General features: G+C 37.5%; 1 protein-coding gene across 3 annotated transcripts in view; it reads left to right on the forward strand.

Moving 5' to 3' along the window:
- Positions 1 to 412: 412 nt before the first annotated feature.
- VPS26A (VPS26 retromer complex component A) overlaps positions 413 to 24,583 on the forward strand; it is a 46,438-nt gene continuing 22,267 nt past the window's right edge. Inside the window, exons 1-2 of one of the 3 annotated variants that reach the window (XM_081268139.1) lie at positions 413 to 562; positions 8,290 to 8,439. In XM_081268139.1, the coding sequence (XP_081124265.1) occupies positions 560 to 562; positions 8,290 to 8,439 (153 nt within the window). In that variant the 5' untranslated portion in view covers positions 413 to 559. Of the gene's footprint in view, positions 563 to 692; positions 890 to 8,289; positions 8,440 to 24,583 lie in introns of those variants that run through there. The other 2 variants (XM_081268141.1, XM_081268140.1) reach the window with 2 other exon arrangements.

The following is a 24,583-nucleotide window of genomic DNA, read 5'->3' on the forward strand; positions in this document are numbered from 1 at the left end:
TGGGTTGTTCCAGAAGTCCCGGTCAAATCTACATTCAGACAGCACGTGTCTTGCGAGGCCTAGGGAAGCGGGGTCTCGGGTAACATTTCTCCTTGGCCTCGGCGGCCCAGCACCCAGTGAAGGAAAACGCCAGGCACGAAGCCTCCCGAGTCTCTCAAACTTCCACAAGGGAAAGGAACTGGGTGTGCCCAAGCAGTCCGACCGCTCACTGCCAGTCATGTGATGCAACAGCGAGCAAGGAGGACCGGGAAACCTACCCTCAACCGGGCCCCGCCCACACGACGTCATCCGCGGTGGCCCCGCCCCACCCTCTGGAAGAAGGAGCACCAGGCCCCGCCTTCAAACGGCCTCTCCTGGAGGGCCAGGCCGGCCAGCGGGGCGGAGGGAGGCCGGGAAAGGCGCCGGTGCAGGGGGAGGGGAGTAAAGGAAGGGGGTGGTCACGTGTGGCGGGCGGCTGGAGGTCACGTGACGGGGCGCCGGGCGGAGGGAGCCGGGGCTGGGAGTTCTCCTGAGAGAAGAGGAGTGAAGTGGCGGGGACGCGGCGGCGGCAGTGCTGACAATGGTGAGTGCGCGGCGGCCGGTGCGCTAGTCTCCCGCCTTCAGCCCGGAGCGCGCGGCGCGACGGCCAATGGCGGGCGCGGCGTCGCGTAAGGAAGGGGCGGGCGGGGAGCAGGGAGCAGGTTAGGCCTGTCCGGCTACCCCGGGTTCGGGGGAGTGCGAGCGGCGCCGCCTCTTCCCGGTCTCGACGAGGCCCGAGGACCGGCAGGCGGCCGTGCCTCTCCTGGTCATGTCGGAGCCTCTGCCGGCGTTCCTCGACCGGCTGTGGGGGCCCTGGCTGGGCACCCGGACCCCGCCCCTGCGGGGGCCCGCGGCCGCCTCCCCGCCCAAGGTAGCGGGTCCCTGCGCTCCTCCCCGGCAACCTCGCTTCCATGCAGGTTGGGTGACCCAGCGTCCCCCAGTTCCGGACTCTGGTGGACTTGGTCACTCTCCCTGTGTTATGAGCTTGATAAACTCCCCTATTTTTTATCCTGGATACGGTGACTGTGATATCATGATCCTACTTGAGGGTGGAGGTTGACACTTGTAGAATGGGAGAGAAAGGGGTGTCTGAATGGGGTGACGTTTTTAACTCCGAACACTTGAGTTTCGTGTCCGCGGATTTCAGCGTTGACTTCGTTTCCTTCCCTAAGCCGTTTCTTTAACTTAACGCTTCGGGATGTTGAAATGGCCTAGGAAGCAGAGAAGGGAGGGAAATCAGTTTTCTAACCCCAGTTTGTGGGAAGCACAAGCGTGGGCACGGTGGTGGTTAACTTTGAGTGTCGGCAGCCTCCTCTAGATTGGATCTCATTGGGCTCATTTTACGGTAGCATTCGTTTATTCGTTTCATTTGCTCTGCATGCTTTGAGTGTCTACTGTGTGCTTTCCATGTCCTACCTCCTTTCCCAAAGCTTGCCTTTTAAATAAACTGAAACTTTTGGCTAACGGTCAAGCCAGTTTTTTTTTTTTTTAAGTTACTTTGAATAAATAACTTCTAAAGTCAGAAATTGCTTTGCTTTCATGTAAAGAAAAAAAAAAGATGTATTCATTTTTGGAGTTTTTTCCTTTCATTTATTGTCCAGGGGCCATAAACAAAACTGCTTGCTTTCTTTTAGCATACAGTCTAAGGATAAACATTAATTTGTATAAACTGATTGTGTAACGTGGAAATTACAATTGTGATAAATACTGAGAAGGAATTACTGGAGGACTTCACCTAGTCAGGGAGTTGGGGAAGCCTTCTCTGATTATAATTTGAAAAGAAACTTTATAAAGCTCTCCAATTTTTTGCTTATATGTGTAATTAGTGCTTTTACTAAGCTTTCTGCGATATGTTAAAGAACGGGTTTATTTTCAAGTTACTTGTCAAACAAATGAAATTGTAAAACTTTGAAACGTTGAAATGGCACAAATGTATGTGTGAAAATATGCTGTTTCATTGTGTGTAGGCTAAGCAAATAAATTTTGAGAGTCTCCCTTCCACCTCACCTTGATCTACATTTCATCCACTGGTTTTGGTGCACTTTGTTCTATTAGGACTAAAAAATGTCTTTTATGTATCCACATGTAATTTTGCTACATGATAATGCTTAATGTGGGGTTTACACATTGTATGAAAAATCTTAAATTAACCCAAAGTTAGTGATTAATATGAGGTTTAGGCCAAGATTAGAAAACAGAAAACAATCGCTATAATGTTTTACTAAGAACATATTGCAGTCTAGTTATTTAAAAGTGACCTAGAAGTTTTATTATTTTCTTTTTTGTTTTGCTGATACTGGGGATTGAGCCCAGGGCCTCACATGTACTAGGCAAGCCTCTACCATTGAGCTACATTACTAGCCCTAAGAGTTTTTTTTTTTTGTTTTTAATATTTTTTTAATTGTCATTGGAGTTTATTTTATTTATTTATATATGATGCTGAGAATCGAACTCCAGTGCCTAGGCAAGCGCTCTACCACTGAACCACAACCCCAGCCTTAGCCCTAAGAGTTTTAACTTGTATTATTAATTGTGTAGTATTGTTTTTGAACATTCTTTTTTGGGGATACTTGTAAAGACAAGTGCTCTGCCACTGAGCCATATCCCCAACCTAAAAATCTCATACTCCTATTGCTCACTTGAAGTTGTCTTTGAAAAGAAGATCTCAATAGTATTCTTTCAAAACTGCCTTCTGTTATTTCAGCAAGTCTAAAGTATCCTTTTTATTACATTGTCTTTTTCCTATTTTTATACTGGGGATTGAGCCACATCCCCTGCCGTTTGTTTTTAAAGTTTTTTTATTTTGAAACAGGGTCTTGCTAAGTTACCTAGGGCCTCCCTAAGTTGCTGAGGCTGGCTTTGAACTTTCAATCTGCTTGCCTCAGCCTCCCTAAAGTTTTGGGATTACATGTGTGCACCACTGCATTGGGCTGTTTTTACAATTTTTATTCCCTTCCTTTCTTGTATTTTACTTTCTCTTTAACATATCAGAAGTATTATAATTTGATTGTGAATAATTAGAATTAAATATCATGACTTTTTATTTGAAATGTGAGAATATATAATCTTGAAATAAAATAAAACCAAGACCTTGGGTAAAGAATCTTTTACTTTCAACTGCTTTTAGAAAACAAAAAAGACAAATTCTTTTCTCAGTTTTTTTTTTTTCTGTTGTTGACTTGTGAAATATAACACTTTTTTGGAGTGTTCTTTTGAGTAAAACTATAGGTTCATTTTTGATATGTCTCAATATTAAAAAAAAAAAAGCTGTATGTTAACCCAATGCTAAAATCTTATGGCATGGTTAACTTGTTAAAATGCTATAGTTTATTACTCAACCTAACTCTTTGGCATATGCTATTTTTTGTTATACTTTTTTTTTTTAGTTGTAGTTGGACACAATACCTTTATTTCACTTATTTATTTTTATGTGGTGCTAAGGATCGAACCCAGGGTCTCACAAATGTGAGGTGAGCGCTCTACCACTGAGCCACAACCCCAGCCCCTTGTTATACCTTCTGATTCCTCACCATTTTAACTTTAAAAAAATGTTTTATTAATTATTGATGGACCTTTATTTATTTATTTGTTTAAATGTGGTGCTGAGGATTGCACTCAGTGCCTTACACATGCGAGGCAAGTGCTTTACCACTGAGCCACAACCCCATCCCCATTTTAACTTTTTTTTATTGTATTGAGAAGGAAGTCTGTTTTTTTTTTTTTTTCCATTTTTAGTTCTGAAATAGTTAATGCATACAGAAAATAATGTAGTACATAACACCTAGGTTTTTCTTTTTCTTCTTTTGGTATTGGAAATGCACTCAGGATTGTTTAACCACTGAGCCACATCCACAGATATTTTTATTTTTATTTTATTTTTTAAATTTTGAGACAGGATGTCACTAAATCCTGAGAGCCTCAATAATTTGCTAAGGCTGGTCTTGAACTTGCAATCCTCCCGTCTCACCCTCCCAAACTGGGATTACAGGTGTATGATACCATGCCTAGCCACATGTATTTTTAATGCCTAGGAATTTTTAATTTTTAAGAATTGGTATCAGGACAAGACTTTTTGTGTATGATTATTAATTGTGTAGTTTTCTAAAACTAAGTCTTTTGGCAATTTTAATTAGTGCTGATTTTAATTTTGCCAAAATTGTTTTTATTTATTTTGGGAGGGGGAACTGGGGATAGTACTCAGGGACACTTGATCACTGAGCCACGTCCCCAGACATTTTTTTTTTTTTTTTTTAGAGAGGGGGGGAATTTTAATATTTATTTATTTATTTTTTAGTTATTGGCGGACACAACATTTTTGTATGTGGTGCTGAGGATCGAACCTGGGCCACACGCATGCCAGGCGAGCGCGCTACTGCTTGAGCCACATCCCCAGCCCCCCCAGCCATATTTTGTATTTTATTTAGAGACAGGGTTTCACCAAGTTGCTTAATGCCCCACTTTTGCTGAGGCTGGCTTTGAACTCATATCCTCTCTTCTCAGCCTCCCGAGCTGCTGGGATTACAAGCATGTGAAACGGTGCCCAGCCAAAATTGTATTTAATTTTTGATTATTTGATTTTTGTTATTTTTCAAATGCCAAGTGCAGCTCTGTTAAATATTATAATAATATATAATGATATAAAAAACTGTTAGAAAACAGTTTTTATAGTTTTTACAATTTATTTTTCCTTGAAGTAGCTTTGGTAAGTGTCGGGTTAAAAATTAATATTTCTGCCTTAATTTTGTAACTCAAATGAATTGATGTTGTGGGTGTCACAAGGGAGAAGAACTCATTTTCTTCTTACCCTCACTGTCAATTGGTGTTCTCTTTTTCTGCACCTGACTTTGTTTCCCCAATTAAAATAGCTACTTGGAGATGTTGCTTTTATCCTTTCATAAGTGATCTATCCTCAGTAGTCTCCTCTCTTGTTGGCTCAGTGGTTTGCACATAGTTAATAATTAGTGGATTGATTTTGAACTGTTGTACATCTTTTTTAAAAAAAATTTTTAGTTGTTGATGGACCTTTATTTATTTTTTATTTATTTATATGTGGTGCTGAGAATCAAACCAAGTGCCTCATGCATGCTAGGCAAGCTCTCTACCACTGAGCCACAACCCCAGCCCCCCCCCCCCCCCCCCGAACTGTTGTACATCTTATCTGTAGTTTTCTCTTAGGAGAACATGTAGAACATGTAGTATTTTAAAATTTGCCATTTTTGAGTAGATTTTGAGTTTTAAGACTTGGAGTGTGAACACTAACTAGGAATAGATAATGCAGGTAACCTATCATTGAAGTTTTTCTCTAGATTAGTTCATTGTAGTTTTCTGATAAAAATTTTGAGTTTGTTGTTCTCAGAAAAGACTAAAACATCACGTCAAAAAGAAAATTTGGGGGGATGGGAGTTGTAGCTTAGTGGTAGGGGGCTTGCCTAGCGTGTGTGAGGCACTGGGTTCAATCCTCAGCACCACATAAAGATAAATAAATAAAGGTATTGTGTTCATCTAAAGCTAAAAAAATATTAAAAAAAAGAAAATTTGCTATTTGGAATATATCAAAAACACTAATTTGGCAATTCTTGTAGTTTCTTGAAATTATAAGCCCACCCATTTAATATAGGAGTAATGAAAACAAAGAAGCAAGTCCACATTTTGGGAAAACACTGTCTCATCTGATCATAGTATCATTTGTGACCTACAAAGCCTTTTGGAGGCTCATTATCTTGCTTGCCATTCCCTGGCCACCTCAGGACAGAGCTGACCTTGTCTGTGCTTAAGTTCCATGCTCTAGGCTTCGCTATTACACCAGTGCTAATTTGCTGGGAAAGGGCTGGCATTACCACCTATTCTAGATATCATCCAACTTCTTTTGTATAGTCAGTTTTTTCCCTATTATTAGAATGGTATGTGTATGTTTAAATTTAACATTCCAATAGGTATTTCAGTGCCTTCTATTAAATGCCACTACTGCTCTAGGTCCTGTCTCTTCAGTGAGGAATAAAGGATATGTTGTCCTCACATAGTTTACAGTGTAGTAGGAGTGTCAGGCAGTAAGATCAGCCTTGCGACACCTAACTTTGAAGAATCCAGTTTGGATTAGGGAGTTAGGGAGAGTCTTATGAAAATGACTCAAACTTAAATGGATGAGTTAGGTTAAGGTACTTTGCTTGACTCTAGGACAAAGAATTTGGCAAATGTGATGAACTTTTGCAGAAAAATCTTAAGATCATTTGAGGCTGATGTAACTCAAGAGATGTATAGAGCTAGATATATGTAAGATGTTATAGAATGCAGTGTGTGTGTGTGTACTATTGAAGTTAACATTATGTATAAGGATATAGCTTGATGAATTTCATAAAGTGTACATGCCTGTGTGTCAAGTGCTCAGAACAGAGAACAGTACTAGCACCCCACTTATTTTATTCTTCCTCCCACTTCTTAAATTCTAATATTACAATGTACATTACATGTTTTTGACTTATATGTATATGAGATCGAAACAGAATGTATTCTCCTGTGTGGCCTCTTGGACTCTTTCATTCAACTTTTTTTGTTGTTGTTGTTGATAGATATTTGGATTGTTTCCATTGGAGGCTGTTATAAACATATTTGTCTCCTGTAAGTTTCTGTTTAGGAATATATCCAGGGATGGAATTGTTGGGTTATGGGATGTATACATCTTCAGCTTTACTAGATCATGCCAAACTATTTCCTAAAGTAGTTCCAATTTATAAGTTCACCAGCCCATGGAAATATTTTATAAACAGGAAATTATATGATCAAATTTTATGTTTTTTAAAGACTACCCTGCTTGTTGTATAGGGTAAGTTAAGAAGGGATATAGTACATGATAGAAGACTATTATCTTGTAAATTAAAAAAAACCAAAAAACCAAAAATAGACTAGAAGACTGGCTTTCCTTAGTGACAAAATAATTTTTGGCTTGTTTTGGTACTGGGGAATTGAACCTAGGGGTGCTTTATCACTGAACTACATCCCTAGTCTTTTTCTTTTTTCTTTTGAGACAAGGTCTTTCTAAGTTGCTAAGGGTCTTGCTGTGTTTCTGATGCTTCCCTTGAGCTTGTGAACCCACTGCCTCAGCCTGTCAAGTCACTGAGGGTAGAGGCCTTCACCAATATGCCTGGTGACAAAAATAATTTTTAATTATATCCTATACTATAGTTGCTAATGGTTTCTGTTCATATTACTTGATTATTACCAACTAATATGTTTTGGCATTGATAAGCAATTGATTTTTGTTCTTTATAGTTCTGTCATATCGAGGATTTACAGATTAAGGCTTGTATAAATTGGAGAAATTTCATTGGTTTCCTCAGAGCCAGCTTTTGCGCGCGCACACACACACACACACACACACACACACACACATTTTTAGTAGTAGGTGGACACAATTCCTTTATTTTATTTGTTTTTATTTTTATGTGGTGCCAGGGATCGACCCCAGTGCCTCACACATGCTAGGCAAGCTCTTTACCACTGAGCCACAACCCCAGCCCCTAGGGCCAGTTTTACTCAAAGGGCTTATATAATGTAACACATCCTGTTTAGACCTAATATAGCAGTAGATTTTATAGTAAGCAGTGCATTATAATAATTCATTTCAGCTTTTTAGAAGTAATTTGGATTATGCAAATTCTGCTCTCATGAAAACTCCTCATAGAGGTTCAATAAAAGTTAATTTTTCAAACTTAAGATGTTAAGATGGCTGGGCTCCTGGCGCATGCCTATAACTGCAGCAGCTCAGGAGGCTGAGAAAGGAGAATCTCAGGTTCAAAGCCAGCCTCAGCAATGGTGAAGCTAAGCAACTCAGTGAGACCCTATCTCTAAATAAAATACAATATAGGGCTGGGGATATGGCTCAGTGGTCAAGTGTCCCTGAGTTCAATCCCTGGTACTCCACCCCCACCCTGCCAAAAAAAGAATTCTTACAGTTCTAGTATGCTAGTATTTGATTATTTATAATGGTTACCTATGGAAATGATTGAAATTATAACATTTAATTGTTTATTTTTTTCCCTTTTTGGTGATAAAAAACCTATAAAATGAAATCTTTTAATCTAACTTAAAAAAGTGTATAGTACTGTACTGTTCACTATTTACCCATTATTATATTCAGTTTGTAAAGTTTTGATGTAAGCTTGTGAACTCACAGATTTGTAGTCTAACTGTAGGTCAATGGTGTAATAAAATTTGAATTTAAAATGTTGTGACTGGCTGCATACGATAATTATGAGCATTTTTATTTTATTTCAGAGTTTTCTTGGAGGCTTTTTTGGTCCCATTTGTGAGATTGATATTGTCCTTAATGATGGAGAAACCAGGAAAATGGCAGAAATGAAAACTGAAGATGGCAAGGTGGAAAAACACTATCTCTTCTATGATGGAGAATCAGTTTCAGGAAAGGTAAATGTTTTGTTTGGCAGAATTATCTAGTTGTAGGATATTAGAATTACTCATCAAAATGATCTTCACTGTGTCTAAATTTGAGCTCCAGATGAATTATTACAGTGATTTAAAAAATTATTTGGTTTAATTAGTTATACATGAAAGTAGAATGCATTTATGCATTTTGATATTCTATACATAGATGGAATATAATTTCTCATTTTTCTGAGTGTACATGTTGCAGAATCATATTGGTCATGTAGTCACATATATACATACATAAAGTATTAGAGATGGAATTTTTTTCTCCAAAGGTCAGCTAAAATCTTTGATTAGAACATTTAGAAAGACTTTTAACCCTGGAAGAATTCTAAATTACACAAAATAATTCTCTTTTTTTTTTTTTTTTTTAAATTGTGAATTTGTTTAGCTTTGGAAAGTTTGTTTAGCTTTGGAAAGTTTGTCTAGCTTTGGAGAGTTTCTCCAGAATAGAGTTGTGATCCTCTCAACATTTGCTTCCCTTTCAACATACAGTTGAATTGTAGAGATTGAGTAACTCTGTTGTGTGCCGTTCTAAAGGTTTCTCATTCTTTGTAACTTACCTCTCTGTATTATTCTTGTGTCTGTTGATCTTATTTTTGGTACTCCCATTGAAGACCTAAGTACTTTTGGAATGTGTTTGTGTGAAGGCATCTGTATGTCAGATTCTGTAAGATTTCACTTTTCCCCCTTTTCCTTATACACTGATATGTAAGATTATTCTTTTTTTTTTTATTGGTTGTTCACAACATTACAAAGCTCTTGACATATCATATTTCATACATTAGATTGAAGTGGGTTATGAACCCCCAATTTTACCCCAAATGCAGATTGCAGAATCACGTCGGTTACACATCCACAATTTTACATAATGCCCTATTAGTAATTGTTGTATTCTGCTACCTTTCCTATCCCCTACTATCCCCCTTCCCCTCCCCTCCCATCTTCTCTCTCTACCCCATCTACTGTAATTCATTTCTCTCCTTGTTTATTTTCCCATTCCCCTCACAACCTCTTATATGTAATTTTGTATAGCAATGAGGGTCTCCCTTCATTTCCATGCAATTTCCCTTTTCTCTCCCTTTCCCTCCCATCTCATGTCTCTGTTTAATGTTAATCTTTTCGTCCTACTCTTCCTCCCTGCTCTGTTCATAGTTGCTCTCATTATATCAAAGAAGACATTTGGTATTTGTTTTTTAGGGATTGGCTAGCTTCACTAAGCATAATCTGCTCTAGTGCCATCCATTTCCCTGCAAATTCTATGATTTTGTCATTTTTTTATTGCTGCATAGTACTCCATTGTGTATAGATGCCACATTTTTTTTATCCATTCATCTATTGAAGGGCATCTGGGTTGGTTCCACAGTCTAGCTATTGTGAATTGTGCTGCTATGAACATCGATGTGGCAGTATCCCTGTAGCATGCTCTTTTAAGGTCTTCAGGGAATAGTCCGAGAAGGGCAATAGCAGGGTCAAATGGTGGTTCCATTCCCATCTTTCCCAGGAATCTCCAAACTGCTTTCCAAATTGGCCGCACCAATTTGCAGTCCCACCAGCAATGTACAAGTGTACCCTTTTCTCCACATCCTCGCCAGCACTTGTTGTTGTTTGACTTCATAGTGGCTGCCAATCTTACTGGAGTGAGATGGTATCTTAGCGTGGTTTTGATTTGCATTTCTCTGACTGCTAGAGATGGAGAGCATTTTTTCATGTACTTGTTGATTGATTGTATATCCTCCTCTGAGAAGTGTCTGTTCAGGTCCTTGGCCCATTTGTTGATTGGGTTATTTGTTATCTTATTGTCTAATTTTTTGAGTTCTTTGTATACTCTGGATATTAGGGCTCTATCTGAAGTGTGAGGAGTAAAAATTTGTTCCCAGGATGTAGGCTCCCTATTTACCTCTCTTATTGTTTCTTTTGCTGAGAAAAAACTTTTAAGTTTAATTAAGTCCCATTTGTTGATTCTTGTTATTAACTCTTGTGCTATGGGTGTCCTATTAAGGAATTTGGAGCCCGACCCCACAATATGTAGATCAGAGCCAACTTTTTCTTCTATCAGACGCAGAGTCTCTGATTTGATATCAAGCTCCTTGATCCATTTTGAGTTAACTTTTGTGCATGGCGAGAGAAAGGGATTCAGTTTCATTTTGTTGCATATGGATTTCCAGTTTTCCCAACACCATTTGTTGAAGATGCTATCCTTCCTCCATTGCATGCTTTTAGCCCCTTTATCAAATATAAGATAGTTGTAACTTTGTGGATTAGTCTCTGTGTCCTCTATTCTATACCATTGGTCCACCCGCCTGTTTTGGTACCAGTAACATGCTGTTTTTGTCACTATTGCTCTGTAATATAGTTTGAAATCTGGTATCGCTATACTGCCTGATTCACACTTCCTGCTTAGAATTGCTTTTGCTATTCTGGGTCTTTTATTTTTCCATATGAATTTCATGATTGCTTTATCTATTTCTACAAGAAATGCCGTTGGGATTTTGATTGGCATTGCGTTAAATCTATAGAGAACTTTTGGTAATATCGCCATTTTGATAATGTTAGTTCTGCCTATCCATGAACAGGGTATATTTTTCCATCTTCTAAGATCTTCTTCTACTTCTCTCTTTAGGGTTCTGTAGTTTTCATTGTATAAATCTTTCACCTCTTTTGTTAGGTTGATTCCCAAATATTTTATTTTTTTTGAGGATATTGTGAATGGAGTGTTTTTCCTCATTTCCGTTTCAGAAGTTTTGTCGCTGATATACAGAAATGCCTTTGATTTATGCGTGTTGATTTTATATCCTGCCACTTTGCTGAATTCATTTATTAGTTCTAGTAGTTTCTTTGTAGACCCTTTTGGGTCTTCTAGGTATAGAATCATGTCATCTGCAAATAGTGATAATTTAAGTTCTTCTTTTCCTATTTTTATGCCTTTAATTTCTTTCGTCTGTCTAATTGCTCTGGCCAGTGTTTCGAGGACTATGTTGAACAGAAGTGGTGATAGAGGGCATCCCTGTCTTGTTCCGGATTTTAGAGGGAATGCCTTTAACTTTTGTCCATTCAGAATGATGCTAGCCTGAGGCTTAGCATAGATAGCTTTTACAATGTCAAGGTAAGTTCCTGTTATCCCTAGTTTTTCTAATGTTTTGAACATAAAGGGATGCTGTACTTTGTCGAATGCTTTCTCTGCGTCTATCGAGATGATCATATGGTTCTTATCTTTAAGTCTATTGATGTGGTGAATAACATTTATTGATTTCCGTATATTGAACCATCCTTGCATCCCAGGGATGAATCCTACTTGATCATGGTGCACAATTTTTTGGATGTGTTTTTGTATTCGATTTGCCAGAATTTTATTGAGGATTTTTGCATCTAGGTTCATTAGAGATATTGGTCTGTAGTTTTCTTTCTTTGAGGTGTCTTTGTCTGGTTTCGGAATCAGGGTGATGTTGGCCTCATAGAATGAATTTGGAAGAGCTCCCTCTTTTTCTATTTCCTGAAATAACTTGAAAAGTATTGGTATTAATTCTTCTTTAAAGGTTTTGTAAAACTCCGTTGTATACCCATCCGGTCCTGGGCTTTTCTTGGTTGGTAGTCTTTTGATGGCTTCTTCAATTTCATCCATTGATATTGGTCTGTTCAAATTGTGTGTATCCTCCTGACTCAGTCTGGGCAAATCATATGACTTAAGAAATTTATCGATGTCTTCACTATCTTCTATTTTATTGGAATATAGGTTTTCAAAATAATTTCTAATTGTCTTCTGTATTTCTGTAGCATCTGTTGTGATAGTGCCTTTTTCATCCCGTATGTTAGTAATTTGAGTTCTCTCTCTTCTTCTCTTCGTTAGCATGGCTAAAGGTCTGTCGATCTTATTTATTTTTTCGAAGAACCAACTTTTAGTTTTGTTAATTTTTTCAATAGTTTCTTTTGTTTCAATTTCATTGATTTCCGCTCTGATTTTAATTATTTCTTGCCTTCTGCTACATTTGCTGTTGTTTTGCTCTTCCTTTTCTAGGGCTTTGAGATGAAGTGTGAGCTCATTTATTTGTTGGTTTTTTCTGTTTTTGAGGAATGACCACCAGGCGATGAATTTTCCTCTTAAAACTGCTTTCATTGTGTCCCATAGATTCCGATATGTTGTGTCTGTAGTTTCATTTATCTCTAAGAATTTTTTGATTTCCTCCTTTGTGTCTTCTGTAACCCATTGATCATTCAGTAACATATTGTTCATTTTCCATGTGATGTAGGATTTTTCCTTCCTTCTTTTATCATTGATTTCCAGTTTCATTCCATTATGATCAGATAAAATGCATGGTATTATCTCCACCCCTTTATATTTACTGAGGGTTGCCCTATGGCATAATATATGGTCTATTTTTGAGAAGGATCCATGTGCTGCTGAGAAAAAAGTATATCCATTTGATGATGGTTGATATATTCTATATATGTCAGTTAAGTCTAGGTTATTGATTGTGATATTGAGTTCTATAGTTTCTATATTCAACTTTTGTTTGGAGGATCTGTCCAATGGTGAGAGAGGTGTGTTGAAGTCACCCATAATTATTGTGTTGTGGTCTATTTGATTCTTGAACTTGAGGAGAATTTGTTTTATGAATGTCGCAGCACCAGTATTTGGTGCATAAATATTGATAATTGTTATGTCTTGTTGGTGAATGGTTCCTTTTAACAGTACATAATGTCCTTCTTTATCCCTTTTGATTAACTTAGTCTTGAAGTCGATTTTATTCGATATGAGGATGGCCACCCCTGCTTGCTTACGAGGACTGTGTGCGTGGTATATTTTTTCCCATCCTTTCACCTTCAGCCTGTGTATGTCTTTTCCAATCAGATGTGTCTCCTGGAGGCAGCATATTGTTGGATTTGTTTTTTTAATCCAAGATACCAGCCTATGTCGCTTTATTGGAGAGTTTAAGCCATTAACATTCAGAGTTACTATTGATATATGGTTTGTACTTCCATCCATGTTTGATTATTTATCCTTTTTTTAAAAAAATTTAGTTTGTTTCTCCATTATTATCTTTCCCCTCGCCCTCTGTCTTTACCGAGGCACTTCCCACTGATGGTTTTGGTTATTGTTTTTCATTTCTTCCTCGTGTAGTGTTTTGCTCAAAATGCTTTGCAATGCTGGTTTTCTGGCTGCAAATTCTTTTAACTTTTGTTTATCATGAAAGATTTTTATTTCGTTGTCATACCTGAAGCTTAATTTTGCTGGATACAGAATTCTTGGTTGGCATCCATTGTCTTTCAGTGTTTGAAATACATTGTTCCATGACCTTCTTGCTTTCAGTGTCTGTGATGAAAAATCTGTTGTTAACCTTATTGGTTTACCCCTGAATGTAATCTGTCTCCTTTCTCTTGTAGCTTTTAATATTTTCTCTTTGTGGGCTGGGGATGTGGCTCAAGCGGTAGCGCGCTCGCCTGGCATGCGTGCGGCCCGGGTTCGATCCTCAGCACCACATACCAACAAAGATGTTGTGTCCGCCGAGAACTAAAAAATAAATATTAAAAATTCTCTCTCTCTCCTCTCTCACTCTCTCTTTTAAAAAAAAATATTTTCTCTTTGTTCTGTATATTGGATATCTTCATAACAATGTGTCTTGGCGTTGGTCTACTGTGATTTTGTGTGCTCGGTGTCCTGTATGCATCTTCAATTTGTATATCTGTTTCCTTTTTTATTTCTGGAAAGTTTTCTGTAATTATTTCTGTAATCATTCAGCAGGTTACTAATTCCCTTGGTTTGAATCTCTGTACCTTCTTCTATCCCAATGACTCGTAAGTTTGGTTTTTTTATGTTATCCCATAACTCTTGGATGTTTTTCTTGTGATTTTTTACCAGCCTTTCTGAGTTGGCTAGACTCTTTTCAAGATGATATATTTTGTCTTCATTATCTGACGTTCTGGCTTCTACTTCCTCCACTCTGTTAATGATACTCTCAATTGAGTTTTTAATTTGGTTTATCGTTTCCTTCATTTCTAGAATTATTGTTTGATTATTTTTTATAATCTCTATCTCCTGATAAAGATGCTTAACTACTTCTTTTATCTGTTTATGTAATTCATTCTCAATGTGTTCTTTTGCTGCTTGAATTTGCTGTCTTGTATCCTCTTTAAGGTTCCATTCCATCTGTCTAAGGTGTTCCTTGAGTTCTTTATATGACCATTTTTCTGATGACTCTAGGTCCTCCTGAATATTTAGGCTGTCCTGCATTGTTTGTACTCCTTTTCTTCCTTGCTTTTTGAAGCTGCTCATGTTACTTCTTGTTCTGTTTGACTGCTGAGTTACTGTTTACTCCTATAAATTTATTTGATGCTTGGGAGGAAAGGTATTAGAAGGGAAGGGAAGAAGTCACTAAAGAGAATGAGAGTAAGCAGGTAGAATTCAAGGAAGGGGGGATAAGAGAAATGAAAAGACAAAAGAAGAAAAAAATAGGAAATAAAAAAAGAAAAAAAATTAAAAAAATAATAAAAAAATTAAAATTAAAATTAGAAGAAAAAAATTTAAAAAAATTGTAAAAAAAATTTAAAAAAACAATAAGAAAGAAAAATGAAAATGAAAGAAAAACCCAAATCAAAAAAAAAGAGAAAAGAAATAAAGAAAAAAAAACTAATAAATGCAGTCTTAGAGTTTGATTAACTTCTCTTCCAGTAGGTGGCGCTGTGCCCACCAGGCCAAGTTTCTCCTGTTAATATGCGGGAACCAATCACTGTGCAGCAGCTCCTCCCAGACTGGGCGAGTCTCCAATCCTGAGTGCCTAGGGCCTCCTCTTGTGTCTAGTTACTTCCCACTTTTCCTCTAGCCAGGCTCCTCTCACGGGTGCCGCTCACCACAATACTGGCTACACTCCAGGTCTGTTACTCCCGGGAGCCCTGTTTTCATGAATGACTGGGCACACTCTTCCAGTTTGCCATTCCCTCAGACCCTAAGTTTGTAGAGCTTGGGGCTGAGAATCCTCAGCGAATTTTACTTGCCTTCCGGTAGCCACGCCCCCGGTAGCTGGTGCAAGAGGCCTCAGCAGTCAGCCTTGGTGGGAGCGGTAGTTCCGCGGGTCCCGCGCCATCTCTGATTCCCTCGGGCTGGCTATCGCGCTCATGGGAGAGCTGGGAGGGGCCCTTACGGGAGAGCTGGGAGGGGCCCTTAAGGTTTCCCCATGTGTGGAGAGGGAAGGCTAGGGAATTACACACCTGTAACCGCAGGTTTCAATGAAGTTATCTCCTCCGCTGCAGTCTGATGACGTCAGTTCTCTGCCATGGTGGTGTCTCTTGCAAATGGCGACAGTTCGTTTCCCTTTGCCGGGCGACCAATGCAACGGCTGGGTCCTTACTGTCTCTCCCAAGCCCCGTTTCAAACCTGTGGCCACTACCTATGAAGGCTCGGTTGGCATTTACCTCCGTAGGATCAGAAGGGCTGACCAGTTGTTTCAGCCGGATGGATTAGTGCTGAGTCACAGCTGTTTGTCTGCAGGAAGCTGGCAAACGGGAGCTTGAATTCAGCCGATCCGGGCTCAGTGTGTGTTCTGAGAGGCCCAGACTGTTCGCCCCAGATCCATGTCAGCTCAGCATTGCCTAGTGATCCTGAGCAAACAGATTTAGGTTGTTTACGACTCCCTATGCCCGCACAGCTGAAGAGGTCAGAGACTTGATCTCTCCGCGCCCGCCGCCATGTTGGAATCCCCCCCGTAAGATTATTCTTAAACCTTAGGGAATAGGATCAATACTCATTAGCTTGAGATACTAGGGAATGGTAATATCATAGACAAAAGCAAGCTACAAAACATTTGAAATAATTTTTAAAATATAAACTGTTACGATTTTTCTTGCTTCTTCAATTAATTTATTTTTATTTTTATTTTATTTTATTTTTTTGGTGCTGGGGATTGAACCCAGGGCCTTGTGCATGCAAGGCAAGCACTCTACCAACTGAGCTATACCCCCAGCCCTCTTCAATTAATTTATACATGTGGTAGGCATATAAAATGTTAGGATTTTTCTTTCTTCTTCAATTAATTTATACATGTGGTAGGCAGTTTGGGAAAATAAGGTATAATTCTATTATGGAAATAATTCACAGTTAAATTTGAATGTGTCTTCTCTAAGTTTCCCTGCATTTGTTGTTTATATATTTGTAGTACAGTCTTATGTCACTTAATGACAGAGATATGTTTTTGACAGATGTGTCTTTATAGCCTTTTTTTTTTTATGGTGGTGCTGGGGATTTTACCTAGGGCCTTGTGCATGCAAGGCAAGCACTCTACCCACAGAGCTATATCCCCAGCTTGACAGATGTGTCTTTAGGTGATTTTGGCATTGTGTGAGCATAATAGAATGTATGTGCACAAACCTAGTGGTGTGAAGTTCTACATACCTAGGCTATATGGTATAGGCTACTTAATTTTTTTTCACTTTTTAAGCTTTTTTATTGTTGAAAACTAAGACACAAATATATTAGCCTAGGCTTACGCAGAATCAGAATTATCAACATCATTCATTGTCTTTCATTTCCCCATCTTGTCCCACTGGAAGGTCTTCAGGGGCAATAACATAGTTGGAACTGTCATCTCCTATTATAACAAGTGCCTTCTGGAATCCCTCCTTAAGGACCTGCCTGTTTTACAGTTATCATTATTTTTTTTAATAAGTAGAAGGAGTATACTCTAATAAGTATAGAAAATATGAACCAGTAAATAGTCATTTATTATTATTATCATCAGTTTTTATATACTATGTATAATTGTATATGCAGTAGGTTTGTTTACTGCAGTATTACTAAAAGCATGTACGTAATAATTTGCAGCATCATAATGGCTACTCAGTTACTAGGTGATAGAAATTTATTCACTTTATTATAATCTTATGGTACCACCATATGCAGTTTATCCTTGATCAAATTGTCATGTGGTACATGAAAGTAGTTTGTAGTTTTGTTTTTTTTGGCAGAGCTGGAGATTGAACCCAGGGCCTTGTGCATGCAAGGCAAGCACTGTACCAACTGAACTATATCCCTAGCCCCATTAGTTTCTAGTTTTTAAGATAGCTTTTAGTATATGATATCATCTTTGATAATATGGACATCATATGCATACATTTTTCTCCAGATTCTACAGGACAAGATTGTTTACTTAGAATAGATTCCTGGAAAAAGTTGGTGGGCCAAAAGACATGAATATTTGCAGGGTCGTAATACATATTAATCTGGAAAATTTATGTGCGTTAAAACATGATCTACATATATTGTCTTGTTTCATTCATGGAAGCATTGAATATGATCACTTTATTTACACAATATATTTATTTTGTTTATTTGTTTTATGTTATGCTGGGAATTGAACCCAGTGCCTTGTGCATGCTAGGCAAGCACTCTACCACTGAGCCACAACCCCAGCCCGAATATGAGCACTTTATAATGTAATGTGGTTCAGTGGTTAAGTGCCTCTGGGTTCAATCCCTCCCCGCCCCCCCCCCCCATTTATGGAATATAATAACCTTGCGTACATTTTCATTTTTTAGTTATAGGTGGACACAATATATTTATTTTATTTTTATGTGGTGCTGAGGATTGAACCCCAGTTCCTCACACGCTAGGCAAGTAAGTGCTCTACCTCTGAGCTAGGACCTCAGCTCCCATTTTCTGTTTTTTAATATTTCAGATTTATTGTCTTTGGTATAAAGTCTTTTTTTTTTTTTTTTTTTTTTTTTTTAAAGAGAGAGTGAGAGGAGAGAGAGAGAGAGAATTTTTAATATTTATTTTTTAGTTCTCGGCGGACACAACATCTTTGTTGGTATGTGATGCTGAGGATCGAACCCGGGCTGCACGCATGCCAGGCGAGCGCGCTACTGCTTGAGCCACATCCCCAGCCCTTTGGTATAAAGTCTTGCTGACAAAGCCTAATTTTACTTCACTTAAATGTTGTAATGCCCTTTTTGCCTTGATACCCAAAGGATATCTTTTTCGCTCTTATTTTTTTGTGGTGCTGGGCCTCATACATGGTAGGTAAGTACTCTACCACTGATCTACAGTTCAAGCCAACATTCTCCCCCCTCCTTTCTTTCTTTCTCTGGGGATTGAACCCAGGGGCGTTTTAACCACTGAGCCATATCCCAGCTCTTTTTACTTTTTATTTTGAGACAGGGTCTTGCTTAATTGCTGAGGCTGGCATTAAATTTGTATCCTCCTGCCTCAGCCTCCCAGGTAGTTGGGACTACAGGTATGTGCCACCATGTCTTGCTAATATTTTTGTTTATAGATGAGGAAATAGTGGCTCATAGGTTGACTAGCATGTTTGAAAATGTACAATCATTGGTGTGAGTAAAACAGGTTACAGGATAATATACTATACTATTTTTTTTTCCTTTTTTACAGTATTGAGGATTAAATCCAGGAGTGCTTTACTACTGAGCTCTATCACCAGTCCTTTTTTTATTTTTTATTTTTTTGAGACAGGGTATTGTCTAGTTGCTGAGGCTGACCTGGAACTTGTAATCCTCCTGCCTTTGAAGTACCTGGAATTACAGGTATACACGATTATACCTGGCAGGAAAACATTTTACATTTAGAATAAGAAAATAAATAAGGGGGGCTGGGGATGTGGCTCAAGCGGTAGCGCGCTCGCCTGGCATGTGTGCGGCCCGGGTTCGATCCTCAGCACCACATACCAACAAAGATGTGTCCGCCGAGAACTAAAAAATAAATATTAAAAATTCTCTCTCTCTCTCTCTCTCTCTCTCTCTCTCTCGCTCTCTCTCGCTCCTCTCTCACTCTCTCTTTAAAAAAAAAAAAAGAAAATAAATAAGGAAAGAATATGCTTGGCATGTCATTTATTGTAATATAACAAATGCAAAAGAGAGTTAATATTTTGCTTTTTTTTAACATCTAAATTGTTTTTTAATTGGAAAAGGTAGAATCATTAGAGTAAAAGCTAATTATAATTATGAAAAGTAAAAATAATCTAGTTTTAAAACATTCTGGTGGCTAGATCAGATGAATGTTATGCTATATATAGTACAGAGAGAATTTTGTAGAACTGATTGCAGAAATCCCTCAGTAATTCTGGAAAATGAGAAAAGTTTTAGAATATAGGAAGATACTATATTATATATTTAAAATGAGGTAAACAATTTATATTAGTTAAACTTAATATTGATTCCTAGTATAACTGTAGAATGGATGATTTATGAGCAGTTTGAAATGAAAACTTAAAGCAAGCATTCATTATATGTGATCCAGTATGTGTAAGAACAGGTCTTATCTCACAAGTGTGCTAGTGTAATAAAAAGATGATTGGGATACAGTTGTAATATTTAGCCTTTACTTGTCCACTCTTTTAGTAGGAATTCTGGATAATCATTTAACTTCCTGGATTTCACCAATAAATTGTGGAAGTTAAACTGGATCATTGGTTTCCAAACTTGGCTTTGCATCTCTGTGGTATCTTCATATAGTTAGTATTATCTTGGATCTTAGAGGTTTGACATGCACCCAAAGGAAGAATAATTTCCTTTTATAGTATTCCTGATTTGTTAGTTTCCGTATGCTCACTTTTCAGGGTGGGAATTCTATTATTCTGAAATCACTATCCACCCTGCTGTTTAGAAATATACATAATAAATCTTTCTCTTTTTTTCTGAACCACTGTCTTGTTTATCATAAGTCTTCTCTAAATTAAATATGCTATTTTCCATTTCCTTTATTCCTGAAGAAATATGGATTTTGAGTCTTAATCATCCTGATTGCTTTCTTTTAGGAGGATTGAGTTATCTGGCATTCCCGTGTTTCCAGAGCCTGAAACCATATTTAATTCAGCAACAATGGAACTGTTGATTTTTTAAAACATTTAAGTCAGTTCTACATCCTTGTAAGCATTCCACAGCTCTCCCCATAAAATGACTGGGCTACCATTTGCATTAGTATTTCTAAAATGAAATACTTAGGTGTAAATCTAACAAAATATGTACAGTGTCTGTATGAGGAAAACTATAAAACTTTGATGGGCTGGGGCTATAGCTCAGTGGCAAAGCGCTTGCCTCGCATGTGGGAGGCACTGGGTTCTATTCTCAGTACAACATAAAAAAATACAAAAATAAAATAAAAGTATGCTGTCCATCTACAACTACAAAAAAACAAACTATAAACTTTGATGAAAGAAATCAAAGATAAATAAACAGAAAGATAGTCTATGTTAATAGATAAGAAGACATAATATTAAGATATTTGTTTCCCACCTAATCTATAGATTCAACTCTATCCCCATAAAAAATTGGACACATTACTTTGTAGTTATCAATAAACAGATTCTAAAATTTAAAGACAAAAGTATATGTAAATAGTAAGTAATATTGAAGAACAAAGTTGGAGAACTGACATTACCGAGTTTCAAGACTTACTACACACAGTATCAAGACAGTCTGGTATTGGTGAGAGAAGAGAGAAATAAATCAAAGGGATGAAGTAGAGTCCAGAAAGACCCACACAAATATAGTGAACTGCTCTTTGATAAAGGAGCAAAGAGAATTCAGTGGAAAACAAATACTTTTTTTTTTAACAAATGGTGCTGGAACAGATAGTTTTTAGATATAACACCAAAGGCATGGTCCATGAAAACAGACTGTAAGGTGGACTTTGTGAAAATTTAAAGACTTCTGCTTTGAGAAACACAGTTGAAGATGAAAAGATAAGCCATATTTACAAAACACATCCCATAAAGAACTTTTATCTAGCTAGGCACTGTGGTGCACACTGTTAATCCCACCTACTTGGAAAGTGGTGACAGGAGGATGGCAGATTTAAGCCCATCCTCAGCAAGTTAGAATACCCTGCCTCAACATAAAATAAAAAAGGCTGGGGGTATAGCTCAGTGATAAAGTGCCTCTCTAGCATATGCAAGGCCTTGGGTTCAATCCTTAGTTATCTCAGAAGGAGAGGCTGGTGGTGGTATTTGGGGGGACACTTGTATCCAAAATACACAAAGAACTCTTAAAACTCAACAATCCAGTTAAAATGTGGGCAAAATATCTGAACAGACACCTTACCAAAAATGATATACATATGACAAATACATGTGGAATGATATTTAACACTATAGCATAAGGGAATTGCAAATTCAAACAGTAAAGAGATACCTGTTGAAATGGCAAAATTCCAACATTGAGAAGATCAAATTATGGTGATGATGTGAACCAACAGGAACTTACTCACAGGCAGTGAACAAATGTAGAATGGCATAGCCAGCTGGGTGTGGTGGTGCTCACCTGTAATCCCAGCTACTCAGGCTGAAGCAGGAAGATTGAAAGTTTAAGGCCAGTCTGGACCTTGTCTCAAAAACTAAAAAGGGTTGGGGATCATGCTTCTTAGGATTCACCCAAATTGAAAACACATGTCTGCACATGTGTGCTTATAACAGCTTTATTTAAATTACCAAAACTTGGAAACAATCAAGATGTCCTTCAGAAAGGGAAAAAAAGTCATTTAAAAAAATAAGTACTTGGGGCTGAGGTTGTGGCTCAGTGATAGAGTACCTGTCTAGCACGCGCGAGGCATCGTGTTCTATCCTCAGCACCACATAAAAATACATAAGTAAAATAAAGGTATTGTGTCCAACTGTGACTAAAAAAAAAAAAAGTACTTGATTTTGTCATAGAAGTTGATTAGTTGTTTTTCATTTGGATATCCAATTGACTCAGGCATTTATTGAAAAACTATCCTTTATCACTTCACCATAATGCCACCTTTGTCACACATAGAAGTCATTTGGGGTCTGTTCTGGCCTCTGTTCCATAGGCCCATTTGTGGCATATACTTTTCACTTTTGTAACTTTTTTTTTTTTTTTTTTTTTTTGAGATGGAGTGTTGCTAAAGTTAGTCTTGAACTTGAGATCCTCTTGCCTTAGCCTTCTGAGGTGCTGGGATTACAGGCATGTGCCACAATGTCTGGTTTTCTTTTCTTTCTTTTTTTTTTATTAGTTGTTCAAAACATTACAAAGCTCTTGACATATCATATTTCATACATTTGATTCAAGTGGGTTATGAACTCCCATTTTTACCCCGTATACAGATTGCAGAATCACATTGGTTACACATCCACATTTATACATACTCTGCCATACTAGTGTCTGTTGTATTTTGCTGCCTTTCCTATCCCCTACTATCCCCCCTCCCCTCCCCTCCCCTCCCCTCTCCTCCCATCTTCTCTCTCTACCCTATCTGCTGTAATTCATTTCTCTCTCTCTTTTTTTTTTCCCCTTTCCCCTCACCTCCTCTTATATGTAATTTTGTATAACAATGAGGGTCTCCTTCCATTTCCATGGAATTTCCCTTCTCTCTCCCTTTTTCTTAAAAAAAAAATTTCTCCCTTTTCTTAAAACAATAAAAAAGAAAAGAAAAAAGTAGTCTTATTGAGAGTGGTAAGTCACATAACATAAAATTCATCTTGTGGAGGTTAGTGGTATTTACTATGTTGGCAGACTTATGTAACATCACTACTATCTAATTTCAAAAAGAAACTTCATACAATTAGCAGTCACTCCCTGTGAACTCTGCAAATCTACTTTCTCAATTTTTGTCTATTCTGGATATTTCATGAATGGACGCATACTCTGTGGCCTTGTCTGGTTCCTTTCACTTAGTATAATCTTTTGAAGGTTCATCAGGGTGTAGTAAATACAGTATGAAGTACTATATATTTTTTTTTACTATGAAGTAAAAAAAAAAAATAACATGTACCATTTTACCACCTTAAAGTATACAAATTCAGTAACATTAATTATGTTAATAATTTGGCATTCATAGTTGCTATTTTCCAAGGGTTTTTCATTACCCCAAACAGAAACTTTGTATCCAATTAATTGTCCCCCATATCCCCCTTCTCCCAACTTCTGGTAACCTTTAATCCACTTTGTCTATTCTAGATATTTTGTAAAAGTGGTCATATTTATCCTTTAGAGCTTGGATTATTTCATGTAGCATATTTCCAGGGATCACCCATATTATAGCATGTATCAGAATGCCATTTTTTTTTTGACTGAATGGTTTTCCAGTATACCATACTCATGTGTAAAAAAATATACCACATTTTATGTGTTCATTTACTAGCTGAGGATATTTGGGCTTTTACTTTTTGGATATTGAGAATAAGCTGCTATGGACATTGAAGTACAAATTTTGTGTAAACATATATATTCACTTCTCTTGGTTTTAACTTAAGAGTGGAATTGCTAGGTCATATTTCAAGTCTGTGTTTCACTTTCCCAAAGCAGCTGCACCATTTTGCATTCCCTCCTGCAATGTATGAAGGTTCTATTTCTCCACTTTCTTGGCAATACTTTTTTTTAAAATTAAGGTCATCTAAAGTGGATGTAAAGTGGTATCTCATGGTTGTGACTTGCATTTCTGAATTAACTGGTAACATTGAGTATTTTTTTTTTCTTGTGCTTTGTGTCATTCATATATCTTCTTTGAAGAAAAGTCTGTTCAAATCCTTTGACCTTTTTTTTTTTCTTTTGGTGGTACTGGGGATTGAACCCACTACCACTGAGCTATATCCCTAGCCCTTTTTATTTTTATTTTATGACAGTTTGTCTTGCTAAAAAGTTGCTGAGTCTGGCTTGGAACCTGAGATCCTCCTGCCTTTGCCTCCTGAGCCTCCATACCTGGCATTAACCATTTGAATTAATGCTTGTGTAGAGTTCTTTTTTTTTTTTAAATTTTTTTAGTTGTTGATGGACCTTTATTTTATTCATGCGGTGCTGAGAATCCAACCCAGTGCCTCATACATGTGAAGCAAGCGCTCTACACTGAGGCACGACCCCAGTCCTTGTGTGGGGTTTTAACTTCATTCTTTTAAATGTTGATATTTATTTGTCCTGGCATCACTTATTGGAAAGAATATTCTTACTCCATTGAATTGTTTTGGCACCTTTGTGGTAAATGCTTTTTAAAGTTAAAAACTGATAATGTTGTCTGTCAAAAGTCTTTTGGAGTATTTTTGAAGCATTCTTTAAGATAATTAGAATTTTTTTTAGATTATTAAAAAATAAGAAAATTATTAAAAGCTACTTATTCAGGTTCTTTTTATCCTTACTTTGGATATTTACTGCTTTGGTTCATGTCAAA

Source organism: Spermophilus citellus (assembly GCF_964194105.1).
Source record: "Spermophilus citellus genome assembly, chromosome: 15".
Classification (NCBI taxonomy): Eukaryota; Metazoa; Chordata; class Mammalia; order Rodentia; family Sciuridae; genus Spermophilus; species Spermophilus citellus.